Source organism: Electrona antarctica (genome assembly GCF_951216825.1).
Source record: "Electrona antarctica genome assembly, chromosome: 23".
Classification (NCBI taxonomy): Eukaryota; Metazoa; Chordata; class Actinopteri; order Myctophiformes; family Myctophidae; genus Electrona; species Electrona antarctica.
This window is the reverse complement of record NC_136804.1, coordinates 28,430,946-28,445,945: the sequence shown is the minus strand read 5'-3', so window position 1 is coordinate 28,445,945 and position 15,000 is coordinate 28,430,946. Positions and strand designations below refer to the sequence as shown.

The window sequence follows — 15,000 nt, the reverse complement described above, 5'->3', positions numbered from 1 at the left end:
TCTCCTCAGAGGTGATGGAAACCTGCGTCTTTGCAACGCCCCCCCCCCTCCCCCCCCCCCTCCCTCTCCCCCCACAAAGCAATGCAAGATATGCTGCAGGCACCAGAGACAAACCCAACGGGTGGCATTCGCTATCAACATCACTCACTCACTCATGCTTGCATGGTATTTCACCAAAATAGCTCTTCTTCTTATATAGAGACAGACATACAGTACACGCACGCACACACACACACACGCATGCACGCAAGCACACGCACACACACACACACGCAAGCAAGCAAGCACACGCACGCACAGTACACACACCCCTCATTTTGTGGGAGTGGTAGCAGTTTTAGAATTCCTGTGCTGCCGTCGGATTCGACATTTATAGAGCTCTCATTAGCGGATTGTTTTCGCCGACCCGTCGTGGGAGAAGTTTGGTTGCTGTGAATGCCCCCTCCCCCCCTCCCCCCCCCCCCCCCCCCCCCTCGTCTCTGCCTGAAAGCAACACAAACTTGGGGAGGGAGACCATTAATGCTTCTAAAATGAGAAAACAATCGATTGACGCGGACGGCGGGCGTGCGGTGGAGGTGTTATTGATTGGCGCGGGCGTGAGGTGGAGGTGTTTGGCATTAGCGTTGGTTTCCTTTTCTTGTGCTGCTCGCCAGTCATCCATCTGCTTCCTGCGTTAACTTTGTGTTCTTCTCTCTCTCATTACACACCGTGTGTTAATGGAGCGGGTGTTTGTTCACTCTGAGAGTGAACAAGTTGACCGAATGGACACTGTTGACTAGTGCAGGAGGTTTGCGGAGCGGTCTTGTTATCGGAAGGTCGCCAGTTCGAATCCCCGGACCGGCACGTTAAAATTACCACCGCAAGGCATTGAACCCCTACCATGAAATGTTCTATGAGCAGGGTCTGGCTGTAAACAAGCATCTCGAGCTTAGTCCATTCACCCTGGGTAAACAAAGAACTTTGCTTTGCTTTGCTTAGCCATCCTAAGGGGACATTGATGCCAGGGTCTAGAATCAGTGCTATCCTAAGGGGACATTGATGCCAGGGTCTAGAATCAGTGCTATCCTAAGGGGACATTGATGCCAGGGTGTAGAATCAGTGCTATCCTAAGGTGACATTGATGCCAGGGTCTAGAATCAGTGCCATCCTAAGGAGACATTGATGCCAGGGCCTAGAATCAGTGCCATCCTACGGGGACATTGATGCCAGGGTCTAGAATCAGTGCTATCCTAAGGGGACATTGATGCCAGGGTGTAGAATCAGTGCTATCCTAAGGTGACATTGATGCCAGGGTGTAGAATCAGTGCTATCTTAAGGGGACATTGATGCCAGGGTCTATAATCAGTGCTATCCTAAGGTGACATTGATGCCAGGGTCTAGAATCAGTGCTATCCTAAGGGGACATTGATGCCAGGGTCTAGAATCAGTGTTATCCTAAGGGGACATTGATGCAAGGGTCTAGAATCAGTGCTATCCTAAGGAGACATTGATGCCAGGGTCTAGAATCAGTGCTGTCCTAAGGGGACATCGATGCCAGGGTCTAGAATCAGTGCTATCCTAAGGGGACATTGATGCCAGGGTCTAGAATCAGTGCTATCCTAAGGGGACATTGATGCCAGGGTCTAGAATCAGTGCTATCCTAAGGAGACATTGATGCCAGGGTCTAGAATCAGTGCTGTCCTAAGGGGACATCGATGCCAGGGTCTAATCAGTGCCATCCTAAGGGGACATTGATGCCAGGGTCTAGAATCAGTGCCATCCTAAGGGGACATTGATGCCAGGGTCTAGAATCAGTGCTATCCTAAGGGGACATTGATGCCAGGGTCTAGAATCAGTGCTATCCTAAGGGGGACATTGATGCCAGGGTCTAGAATCAGTGCTATCCTAAGGGGACATTGATGCCAGGGTGTAGAATCAGTGCTATCCTAAGGGGGACATTGATGCCAGGGTCTAGAATCAGTGCCATCCTAAGGGGACATTGATGCCAGGGTCTAGAATCAGTGCTATCCTAAGGGGGACATTGATGCCAGGGTCTAGAATCAGTGCTATCCTAAGGGGACATTGATGCCAGGGTCTAGAATCAGTGCTATCCTAAGGGGACATTGATGCCAGGGTCTAGAATCGGTGCCAGCCGTTAACCCATTTTGACCTGAGATCAGATTCTAAAAATGTCTTCTACTGTACAGTACATCCTGACAGTTTTCTGAAAAAGCTATGTTTCTATGTCAGTCGTTCTTCGATTTTTCAAAAATAGCAGATCTACAAGCTCATAGCGCGCCACTCGGTGGCGCGCTATGAGCTTGTAGATCTGCTATTTTTCAATAGCTAAAGCATAACATAATGCTAACACCAAAAGGGGTTCCCGCCCAAAATGGCTTAAGCAAAAAGCAATAAGTCCCCTTCTTAACGGGGACTTAGCTGACCCTGAGCACTTGGCCTGGGTTAGAGGCCTCTCTAATGAAATGAACCAGCCAGACAGACAGGGCTTTCTAATCTGAGGGGGTTCACTTCACAGATATGTGTAAAAAATACAGATCATATTCTGTCCCCTGTAAAGGACAATGCAGGATACAGTATTTGTTTTATTAGATTATTGGCCAGGATCCCGGGTCTGAAATGATTGCTTTGTGTAAGCTGATATAAGTCACAGGGGTCGGGGAACAGAAAGAAAGTCAGTAAATCCTTTTGGCTCTTCAGCAGGTTGTAAAGTATTTGATTTGCTGTGCGGGACAATCTTTGGGTGCGAATCCACGTGTTACCGTGAGGGTCGCCACCCCGGGGCTAATTTGTATCACCAACTTAATAATTATTAACATAATAAAATGTGGATTAACCCATTTTGGGCGGGATCCCCTTTTGGTGTTAGCATTATGTTATGCTTTAGCTATTGAAAAATAGCAGATCTACAAGCTCATAGCGCGCCACCGAGTGGCGCGCTACGAGCTTGTAGGTCTGCTATTTTTGAAAAATCGAAGAACGACATAGAAACATAGCTTTTTCAGAAAACTGTCAGGATGTAGCAGACATTTTTAGAATCTGATCTCAGGTCAAAATGGGTTAAATGTATTACTTCAGTTCACACAAACTTCTACTTATGATTTGATGATAAGTCCTCGATTTTATTGCTGCCTGCTTTCCTCGTTCCTCGGCTCGGTAGGTGTGAGAGAGGACAACAGTGTTGTTTTTGGCAGCAGATTTAGTCATAGTCTCTTCAATAGTTTTCATTTAGTTATAGTCACATTTTAGTCACCTGGAATGTTTGTTTAGTCGACTAAATCTACAGTTTATTTAGTCGACTAAAATGTATTTTGGCCGGCCTTGATGCCGTCGTAATGGCTGTTTTTACACTTGCTGAAAATAGCCGATCGGCTATTTACAGCATGCAACCAAGTGTAAAATGACTCATACTGGATCTCTTGTCCACTAGTCCCCTTCCTAACATTTTAGTCTAGTTTTTATTTGTTGACGAAATTGTCAGTATACTTAGTCTTAGTTTTAGTCATTATAGCTTAGTTTTCATTTAGTTTTCGTCAGTGGAAAAAGGCAGACGTGTGGAATATCTATATAATGAAACTATACGCATACACTATAGAGTGTTATGTCTACATAAATGCTAATAAAATAGACAAACACTTAACAAAAAACAGTCAAAAATAGTCGAATGTGTTGTGAGCTTGTATGTAGATTGTCAGTTTTTGCTATTGACGTACTGTACAACGTGCCTGCGTGCGTGCGTGCGTGCGTGCGTGCGTATAGGGTCTTTGTGGTTAAGAATAAACAGCAGCTGTGTGTGCTTGTTGGCTTGTGAGCCTTCATTGGTATTCAGCCTCTCTTCAGCAGCAGGGGGCGATGTTTGACAGCTTGTGGGCCTTCTGCCAGGCCATGCAGGGCTACCTGTCCACCACCATAATGGCTTTGAGGAAGCCTGGGTAATTGGCCTGAGAGAGCGCACACACACACACACACACACAAACACACACACACACACACACACACACACACACACACACACACACACACACACACACACACACACACACACACACACACACACACACACACACACCACCCTGCTGAGAAATGTGCCCGTATGACTCAGCTCAGCACCCTCTTAGCTCACTGTCACGACTCCCGGCCACGTACGCACGCCTGCACGTGCACACACACACACACACACACACACACACACACACACAGTTATGCGCTTCAGTTACCGTGGCATTTTCAGGTACAGTATTTACTGTAATACGTAGAGAGTTTTCCCTGTTGTAGAAATAGCTAGAATAAGCACCGTGTCTAATGCACACGTACCAACAAACTCTCTCGCATACGCACGCGCACACACACACACGCACACGCACAGAGGTAATAACGGGCTGAGCATGTGGCAGTGCCGTCTGCTCAGAGCCATGCTCCTCTCAGCCTTATCGTCATCCATCTTCTCTGCTTCTTCAGGACGCACAAACTGCTGGAGAACCTGCGTACTAATCAAGTTCACAGCCAGCCCCCCCCCCCCCCCCCACACACACATTAACCACATGAACCCTAGCGGGGCGAACATTGGCTGAAAGCAGCCATACTACAAGCTCACAACGCGTCGCATTGCGGCGTGCCGTGAACTTTGTAGATAAGCTATTTTCACCGATGACGTAGAAGGGGAAAAAAGGACAGGGTCTAGCATAGACCCCTGGGGGACTCCTCTTAGTGTTTAATTAGGTGGCTAACCAACCGGTGACGGTTCAGTTCAGCATGCTGAAGCCTGAAGTGTTTGCTGCACTTATTGAACTGCAAGTCTCTGGAAAATCACATTGTCATCAAATGACAGTCAAAATGTGCATCATGTACTATAAACAAGTTTGTGGGTGTTTTAGTGTGAGACTTGCATTGCGTCTGTGTGGATTGTTTTCTGGTGTGTTCAGTCCGTGCACAACTGCCGGAGTGTGCGTGTGTGCGTGCGTGCGTGTGCGCTTGTTGTGTGTGTGCTTACAAAGTTGAAATCAAGTTGAAAGCTTTCCTCCCCAGTTTCTGACTGACAGGCTTAAAGCCCTCTTTTTCTTCATCCTCTCTCTCTCTCTCTCTCCCTCTCTTTCTCCCTCTCTCTCTCTCTCTCTCTCCCTCCCTCTCTCTCGCTCTCTGAATTACTTGGACGGCTCCAGCGGAGGTCCATCTGTCTGAGCCCAGCCGTTGCCAACACCAACCCTGGGCTCAGGGCCCACCCTTTGGCTCCAGCTCATCTCAGGCAGTAACTCTGCCTGATAGGGAATATGCCAGTATATTCAGCAGGAATATACTGTATGAATACACTGTCATACGACAAAGCATACCATAGGATTTTAATTTAAAAAACCTTAAACCCATAACAAGTTGAAATATGGAGACACAAGGTGTCTGCTCGATAATGACAACATGTAACAAGAGAGGCAACGGGTTGAAGATAGTTACACAGCGTTAGTTTATCGTCCACTACTGTGATGTGTAATAAGTGTGAACTGAGGTCTGTCTATTAGCCAGAGGAGAAGTTTATCACAGCTTGGCGTGTGTGTTGCTGAAAGGAATGAAACGAGGCGGTGTGTGTAGATTGATTCTTCTAATTAACATCTTACGAACCGCGACAGCCGTCCGCGCTGCTGCTGCTGCGTGTCCCGCGGTGTTTTCCGCGGAGTATACATCTGTGTTTTATCCCCACGAGGGGCTGTTCTGATGGGGTTGAGGATTCCATCGCGATGCCCCATCCCTCCTCCCCGACATCTTGGCTCCATCTGTGCCGCGATGATCGAGTGACACATTCAGCATAGCGAATCGATTAGCTCCATAGTATCATCAAAACAATGTCTCAAGCCAAAACGAGGCATGAGTTGTATTTACAGTATGCTGTTGGAATCACAAGACCAGCCTGTGTGGATTTTGTGTGAATCTTTGCTTGTTCTATGAGATACATGATGATTTGAGGAAGAAAATAAATCTAATCAACGGGATTTTAATGGACTTGGTTCCAATGTGTAGATATTGGCCAGCATGCGACGTCACTCGAATTCCATTATAGAATTCAAGTTACATCTTTCAAAAGTTATATACTGTATATATATTTAAAACATAACGTGTATGGAGTTACCTCTCTGGCCTACTGGCAGTGTGCACAAGAAATCTGGCACTGATGAAAAGTGACGAAAAAAGTATGACTAGTATGACCATAAAAAAAGTATTGTACATTTTGGAAAGTTTGCCTGTTTGCTAATCATTTTGGAGGATAAGACTATTTGATCTAGAGAGTGTTCAAAAATATATATATAAATATTTATCCAAACTTTCAACTTGACAACATTGTCAAGTTTTTCCTGCCTGTCAGGGGGAATTGAACTGGCAACCTTTCGGCAACAAGGGTGCCCCTCTAACCACCGCTGCCCAAATCGCATTGGTGCCAACCGGTGTGGTTTGGGCTTTAGAGAGGCATTAGACTTATGGGGCTCTATCCAGGGCCGGATTAACACCTCTGAGGGCCCCTGGGCACTGAAGCTCGAAGGGCCCCCCTTAACACGCGCGCAACGTTTTGGAGCCGTTTTGGGGCCGTTTTATGCCGTTATATTGGCCTATTTCTGGTCGCCTACCCCCCCCAGAGTGACAGCCAATCTAGCGCATTGTTGCTGCTTTACACACAATTGCACTTTTCACCAACAATAAAACACTAATCTTTTTAGACACCATTTATTTCATTCGGATTAGCAGGGAATTTTTCTGTGGAGCTAAAAAAAATATATATATTTTTCTTTTTTTAGGGGCCCCTGGTGCCCAAGGGCCCCTGGGCACGTGCACAAAGTGCCCATATGGTAGATCCGGCCCTGGCTCTATCTTGCTTATCTTATCCCTAAACCTATTTACAATTTTGTACTATTGTTTTTAAAGGTTTTTCAAAATGGTAAAAAATGTCATACGTTTAGGGGTAAGGGGTGGCACAAGATATGGTCTTCAGAATTACAATTTACAATTTAGGCATTTAGCAGATGCTCTTAATCCAGAGCGATTTACATTTAGCAAGAACAAAAAGCATGGCAATACGTCACATACATAAAAAGTAGTTATCATGAAACATGCGTAAGCTAAGAACGTAACCGTGGAATATCTATATAATGAAACTATACATATAAACTATACATAAGTACTATACTATACATATACTATAAAGTGCTATGACTACATAAAATGCATTTCTAGTGCTGTCTACGTAACATGCTATAAGTCTGTATACAATGCTATCTAAGTCTACATAAAGTGCTATGGGGCTAGGGCAAGTTCTACGGGGCCATGATGGAGTCTGAAAATAACTCTGCGTCTTGGTGGAATACAAGCGTAGGAAGGCCTATACGTTCCAAGGCCACTAACCAAACAGTGGCTTCCTGGCTCTGCTGACGCACTGAAGGCGACCGGGGGGGGCTATAGCCTTCCTCCGTGCTGACGGGCCTAATCCCACTGTTTAGAGCAGACTGTCTGCATGTGACATGGGACTGAGTGACCCAGCCTTGCTGCTGTGGCACAGTGGAGTGAAACTGTGCGAGCCAGGCTAATGTAATGACAGCATGCTCTAACTGCGTTCTAATGGGATAATGCTGTTAGCATTCCCCTGAGGACCAGACTGGCCCCCAGCTGGAACACGGGAAGTAAACACATCCACCATCTGAGGGTCTGTGAGAGAGAGAGAGGGGGAGAGAGGGGGAGAGAGAGAGAGAGAGAGAGAGAGAGAGAGACGTGTTCACAATCAGAGAAGAGTTTAAATGAGAAGTGAGCATGTGACGTGAGTGAGTGCATGAGCGGAAGAGAGAATTTGTGAAAGACGTGAAAACAGGCCTGTGTGTGTGGGCGCGTGTGTGCGAGTGCGCGTGCACGAGTGTCCTTGGTGTCCTTTGTTACTGTGTGAAAGAACCACACTTCTACTACTACATCTCTCTCTCTCTCTCTCTCTCTCTCTCTCTCTCTCTCTCTCTCTCTCTCTCTCTCTCTCTCTCTCAGAGAACTCTACGTCCACACATATCCAGCCATTTCTTTCCATTCCACCGATAAAAGCATTAATGACAGCTCCTCACTCTGCTCTCTCTCTCTCTCTCTCCCTTATTGCAGCATCACTGGTCTCCTCTTATCCACACATCACTCACAGGTGTATATGTAACGTCTCTGTCTCCCTTCTTCTCTGCCCCCCCCCACAGATTACCGGGACCCTCGAGTCGGGTCCCCGCTGCGGGCAGCGGGGCCTCCAAGAGTCCGGGATCCTCCAACCTCAACCGGCGCAGCCAGAGCTTCAATAGCATAGACAAGAGCAAGCCTCTGCAGTATGCCAGCGGCAACGACAGAGGTAAGGCTGTCGATTAGGTCGAGTCACGCCGTGAGAGGGAGTGGCCGTTATACTGTTATTATTACCATAGCAGTGTGGCTGCGTTTGGGTCGTATAGGCACAATTAAGGCCTCTTTGCGAGTGACGGAGGTAATGGAAACGTGGTGCAGTGTAAATGCATCATAGACATTTTGTTTCTGCTCTGTGTGATCTGTCGTCATTAATGAATGCAGACAATTATAGTAAATTGTGTATTAGTGTTCAATAGTGTGATTCCTCCTTCCAACTATTTTCAAGACATATATTATAAACCTAAGAGGTGGATTATAAAAATATTTGGAACGGCAATTGTTTCCTTGAAAAACTCTGACAAGATTGGTGAAAGGCACAACCGTTTGATTGTGATTGACATTGACCAGAGATATTCTGTAACCAAATCAAATCCTCTTGGGCGATCTTGTGAGAATTTATGTGAGAATGAATATGTCTGATGTATTCTCCCGTCTATCCACTTGGTGGCGCCACTTAACCAGAGAGGTGAGCTGACACATGCGGGTAGAACTCCAGCACAACATTCCCATCTCTAATGTTAACCATTTTGCTGAATCATCCACAGTTATATTATTCCTATTAAGAGACTTATAATGGATGCCATTATTCCAGCTGTATAGCAGCATATTTGCACAGCTTGTCAAGTAGCCTACCATTGAAGAGCACAGAGTGAAGGCTGAAAGGTCAAACCAAGAAATCTGTCTCTAAACCCATTTCACCAATTTCATCTATACATGAAACAGGCAGACACTACATGACTATACATGAAACAGGTATACATGACTATAAGCTCATGAAACATCAGGAAGTAAGACCATGCTATATGACAAACAAGTGCATCCTGGTTAGTCAGTTTGAATGTGTTTTCTGATCATTACTAAATACGGCCTTAAGACAAACATTGGTTCCAGTGTGAGAAGATACCGGATCATCGATGCAGGGAAAGGAAACAATGTTTTAGTTAGTATAAAGATCATCTGCTGTGCGTGCGTGCGTGCGTGCGTGCGTGCGTGTGTGCGTGGCAGAGGGTCCAGGAGGCACCAGGAGAAGTGACATTTATTTTCACGCCTGAAGTAAAGCTGGAGACTGTTGCTATGGCAACGGCAAGTCACTATGTGACCATGGGCGATGGCTAGAGGGGCACGCCTTATCTCTGAAGACGGGGTTAATTTACTGGACGCACGCTCGCATGCACACACACACACACACACGCACACGCACACACACAAAGACGTGCGAGTCCGCGCACCCACCCACCCACACACGCATGCGTGCACGCGCAAACCACACACAGACATACTCAATCTCGCAAGCTCACATAATCTCATTCATTGCCATTCATAATCTTATCAGAAGTATTAGGCACACAGCCCAAGGAATGCAAATGAGTCATGTCATTTCTTTTGCGCGTAATTAGCTGATTCTGCGGCGAGGGCCAAACCTCTGTCAGCGTTGCCGTTAAGAGCTGAATGCCAGTGGAATGCGGTCCCATTCATGCCGTATAAGACGAGGCCCACAGACGTAGAGAGAGATGTGTGCCTGTCTGTGCATATGTCGTGTCCAACGTGTCGCTTTTGCCCGCCTCTCTCATGCATGTACACAAGCACACACATTCACTCCTACACACATTCGCACGTGCACAATCCACAATCTGAATCACACCAACGTGTAGCGTTGGCACCATGGCACCATCTCTGGTGCCCGAGACTGACACTTTAACAGGCATGGTTTAAGGGTTAGGGTTGCAATAGGGCAGTATTATGCGTGTCTTAAGTACCAGGTCTTATTACTTAACTTAGACCTGGAGGCGTGGTCAATGCTGTTTGGCCACTCAGAATAGCCAAATGGCATTGATCACGCCTCCAGGTCTTAAGTTTAATAATAAGACCTGGTACTTAAGACACGCATAATACTGCCCTATGTGTTGTGTCCTCTCCTGATGGGGTGAGGTAAATGCATGTAACACCCGGGACCACATTTCTAGTGCTCAGGCAAGAGGGAATCCTTATATGCTGGTCACCAGCTTCAGCCAATTTGGCTACTTGTCAACCAGTGGCTCCCACCCTCCTGACTGCCTACCACCCTCCTGACTGCCTATGCCCAATCATGAAGATCTGCTCTTTTCGCCACACGATGACACCATTGTACCTAAAATTAAACAAATCATGCTCAAAGCAGTAAAGGCCGTCGGGATCGGGAGTGGAGCCCGCGGCACACTGCCAGACTGGGTTACCAGCCAAGGTGCCTGGACCGCTGAGCCACGGCCCAGGATGGACCACTGAGCCACGGCCCAGGATGGACCACTGAGCCACGGCCCAGACCGTGACATGCATTTCTGACAGTATCAAATGTCTGTCTCTCTGAAGAAGCTCCCTTCTCCCTATATGCTCCTTGAAGCGCATTACATACAGGTACCTTCTATAACAGAGGGCGTGTGTGTGCGCGTGTGTGTGTGTGTGTGTGTGAGAGAAGAGTGAGTGAGGAAGGATTGATGATGGTCATCAGGGACATGAAAAGTGAGGGCAGGGAGAAGGTCAACGCTCAGTGACTGACGCCACATTTATCTCACCCAAATGATGTGCATGCGTGCGTGCGTGCGTGCGTGTGCACATGTTTGGGAAGCTACTCTGTTAATAGTTACCTATTAATCTACGCTGAAAACAGCTAAGGTACAACAATAAAAATGTAACAAATTTTAGCTCAAAGTGTCAAAAGATAAGAATTCATGACATCAACCAGCGCTAATCCCAAACATGCACGCCTGCAGCGGTGCATCTTTCCATCTGTATCTACCTTCATGTTGAACGAGGACATAAAGATAAAGAAAACTTTATTGTCCATTAAATTTACATAAAATGGAAATTTGTCTTTGGCACACCGGCAGTCAGTTACAACAATAAAACACAGATGCATTAAAATACTATATCAAATGCATTCACATAAACACAGCAACAGTGATCATGAACAGTGGGGAATAGGTGAACTATTTAAACATTTTCTTATTTTAAATGTCCACAGCAGTTGGCACAAACAAAGTTTGTAACCCTTCTTTTTAGCATAAAGCATAAAGTAAACAAACTACTATTTTATTGTTGAGTCAAAGCTCTGGAAAAAAAACATTATTGCCAGCATCTTCCATATTATGGTCAACCACACTCAAACAACTACACTTCCCAGAGTGCAGCAGCGAGATGGCTGCTCGTTTACCCTATAGTAGAAACACCTGAAGAGGTTTGGAGGAGCATTCAGTGAACAAACACCAGATAGAAGAAGAAGCTCCAAGATCTACTTGCAAGGTTCAATCCAAAGACACCAATTACATTTAGACTGAGCTGTTAATGTCAACTACATAACCACGATATCCTGCAGAATGTTGTTTTTCTGTGTGTGTTATGTGCTTTATGAGATACTGTAAATATGGACTAGGCCTACACCTACCTACCTCTACCATGTCAAGCTGTTTTATAAATGAGGAACTCAGCGGGCGTTTGTTCCTGAAATGATTGTGTTATCATCCTCAATTATTTTGTATTTACACATGATTGATGGCTGTGAATTAATTAAAATTAATTAAAAAAAATATATATATATATACAAATCAACTCACCCAGGGGCATATACGGACGGTATGTACCCGATATCTGCCCTTGCATAAAAAACAAACACAATCTGTTTAAATCCAGTCAGCACCGTGACAAAAGCAAGGCAATTAGATAAAAGTCTTCCCACAGGGGGCGCCATGCTGCAGCTCTAGATTAGCCGGTAAGGCGTTAGCATTTTCACAAAGGAGATGATTTGTTGTGTAGCTGCTGCTGGCCTGCTATTATCAGAGGAGAACTTAACAGTTGGGGAAATCAATCGGCGAGGCAATTTTCTGCCTGGGTGCACTGCGGTCTGCAGTCTGCAGTCTGCACTGCCATCTCACCTCAGCTGAGTTGTGTCACCAACTGTCTGTACTGTCCTGTCCCCGGGAGGGTGGGTAACTAAGGATGCTAGAAGAATAAAATTAATAACTTAACTGGAAATCAGGAATGAATAGGCATGAGGATATACTGTACTGAATATAAATCAGAGAGAAAGTGTGTGTGTGTGTGTGTGTGGACGTGCGTGCGTGCGCGCAAGTGTCGGTTCGTGCATGCGCGTGACCAGACATCCCAGACTGTCCCCGTTTCAAGCTTTGCAACCAAGTCCTGACAGATAACTGTAAAACACCATGCAGCACCATCCACACTTGTCCCACAATATTACAAAGTGTACAGTGAATCTATTCTTTCTTCTCCTGCGTGTTACTTTTCATCATTGCCCCTGTAATTGTAATTGGCACCTGTCAGTTTGTGTGTAGTATACCGTATAGTGTAGTATAGTCTGTGAAGTAGAGACTATTAGTTCTGTGATGCCTGATCCTCTCTCCGATGCACCATACAATGTATGATTAGTTCTGTGATGCCTGATCCTCTCTCCGATGCACCATACAATGTATGATTAGTTCTGTGATGCCTGATCCTCTCTCCGATGCACCATACAATGTATGATTAGTTCTGTGATGCCTGATCCTCTCTCCGATGCACCATACAATGTATGATTAGTTCTGTGATGCCTGATCCTCTCTCCGATGCACCATACAATGTATGATTAGTTCTGTGATGCCTGATCCTCTCTCCGATGCACCATACAATGTATGATTAGTTCTGTGATGCCTGATCCTCTCTCCGATGCACCATACAATGTATGATTAGTTCTGTGATGCCTGATCCTCTCTCCGATGCACCATACAATGTATGATTAGTTCTGTGATGCCTGATCCTCTCTCCGATGCACCATACAATGTATGTAAGAGACACATTTTGTATGTATAGTTACTGAAACCATCACTAAAATGTTTTGGACTCTTTGCTGCCAGTGTTCCGTCAGTGGGGAATACAGGCGGTCAGTTGTTGTTACTAGCCCTTACCCGTTGTGAGATATTGCCCCCCCGCAGGGGGTACTGCGCCCTGAGCGCATTTTTTATTCACTAATAAATTCATTATTAATCATTAATGTGTAAAATCGAAAAAAGGGCTTCGTTAAGACCTCCATATTAGTATGGTCAATGCCTGTGTGAAAAGTGGGAGTGATTGGTGCAGGCAGTGAGGAGATACGGCGTGTTTCTGACAGACACACATTCAGACATTGTCAGAATTATGATTATTACTTGTACAGTAAATGCGCTCTTGACTGATTCAGTGGACTGGAACCCTTTCATGACCGTCCGTTCTCTCTCTCTTTCATGTGCAGAATCCGTGAGGGGCATCCCCATGCCTTCTGGCATGAACGGTAGCAATGGCGGCGGCACCACCGTGCCCACCAGCCTCAGCGGGCAGCAGCTGGCCTCTGCCATCCCCTCGCCCACGTCCGGCAAGTCCTGGCGCAGCAAGTCCATGAACCTCAAGCACAGCGCCACCTCGTCGATGCTGGCGAGCCCCACACACTCCCCGTCGCCCACGCCGCCTCCTACGCAGGCCTCCTCCGATCGCCTCAGGCCGCCCATGATGGAGGGGCCCATGAAGGCGGGTTCGGGCATCGCTGCAGGCCCTCCTCCCCAGAGGTCCATGCTGGAGAAGTTTCGCCTCATCAACCCGCGCTCGGCGTCGCGCACGTCGCCCTCCATGGCAGAGATGGCGCTGCAGGAGGAGGATGACCTGTCAGAGTACGGCGAGGAGGGCGTGACCCCCACGGGGTCGCTGTGCAGCAGCAGCAGTAGCAGCGCCGCCACGGCCAAACAACAACACACGACGGCCACCAAAACGGCCACGGCCTCGCTCGGCGCACCGGGCAACAAGACCTCCTCCTCTTCCTCCAAGGCTAACGGCAGCTCTAAGTCCCTCACCCCACCCAAAGACAAGGACGACAACAAGCAGAAGTCTGGCAAAGCCTCCAAGGCCGGCTCCCCGCCCAAGGAGGAGCGAGAGCCTCTCATGGCGGAAACGGGCAAGAAGACGACATCCAAGATCGCCAGTCTCATCCCCAAGGGCGGCAACAACAACAAGGCCTCCTCCGCCGGGAAGAAAGAGAGCGCTGTCCCACCGACGGCGTCCAGCGGCATTCCCAAGCCGGGACTCAAAACTCCCTCCTCCTCCGCCAGCAGCAGCAGCAACGCAGCCAATAAGCAGCCCCAGGCTCAGCCTCATCAGGGCTCGGCCCAAACGCAGAGCCAGACCGCCCTGAACAACAGCGGCAACATGCGGTCATGCGGGGAGGGCGGGGAGAACAACAAGACCAAGGTGGCTAAAGGAGGACAGGGAGGAGGGGGCTTCTACACGCAGCGCTCCCTGGGGGGTCTGGGGGACGGCCGGCGGACCAGCATGACGTCGTCCACCAGCACCTCGGCCCTGTCCGGCTCCGGCAGCGGGGGAGGAGGGGGAGCAGTGCTGGCGGGCAACGGAGTGGTGCAGCTCCCTCAGCAGCAGCAACACAACCACCCCAACACGGCCACCGTCGCTCCCTTCATGTACAGGTGAGACTGGCATCTACACTTGATTGCGGTTGATTGAAGTATTTATTAACAGATGGGAGAATTACAGTACATTTTAAGCACAACTCAATACAACGCTGTTAACTGTGAGTGGACGACACCATAAAGCATTACACTT

The 15,000-nt window shown here is 47.3% G+C and overlaps 1 protein-coding gene across 1 annotated transcript in view; it reads left to right on the top strand.

Moving 5' to 3' along the window:
* Positions 1 to 15,000, top strand: part of nav3 (neuron navigator 3) — a 503,241-nt gene that overhangs the window by 380,040 nt on the left and 108,201 nt on the right. The window contains exons 9-10 of the mRNA XM_079494499.1: positions 8,196 to 8,341; positions 13,646 to 14,864. Coding sequence (XP_079350625.1) covers positions 8,196 to 8,341; positions 13,646 to 14,864 — 1,365 coding nt within the window. The remainder of the gene's footprint in view (positions 1 to 8,195; positions 8,342 to 13,645; positions 14,865 to 15,000) is intronic.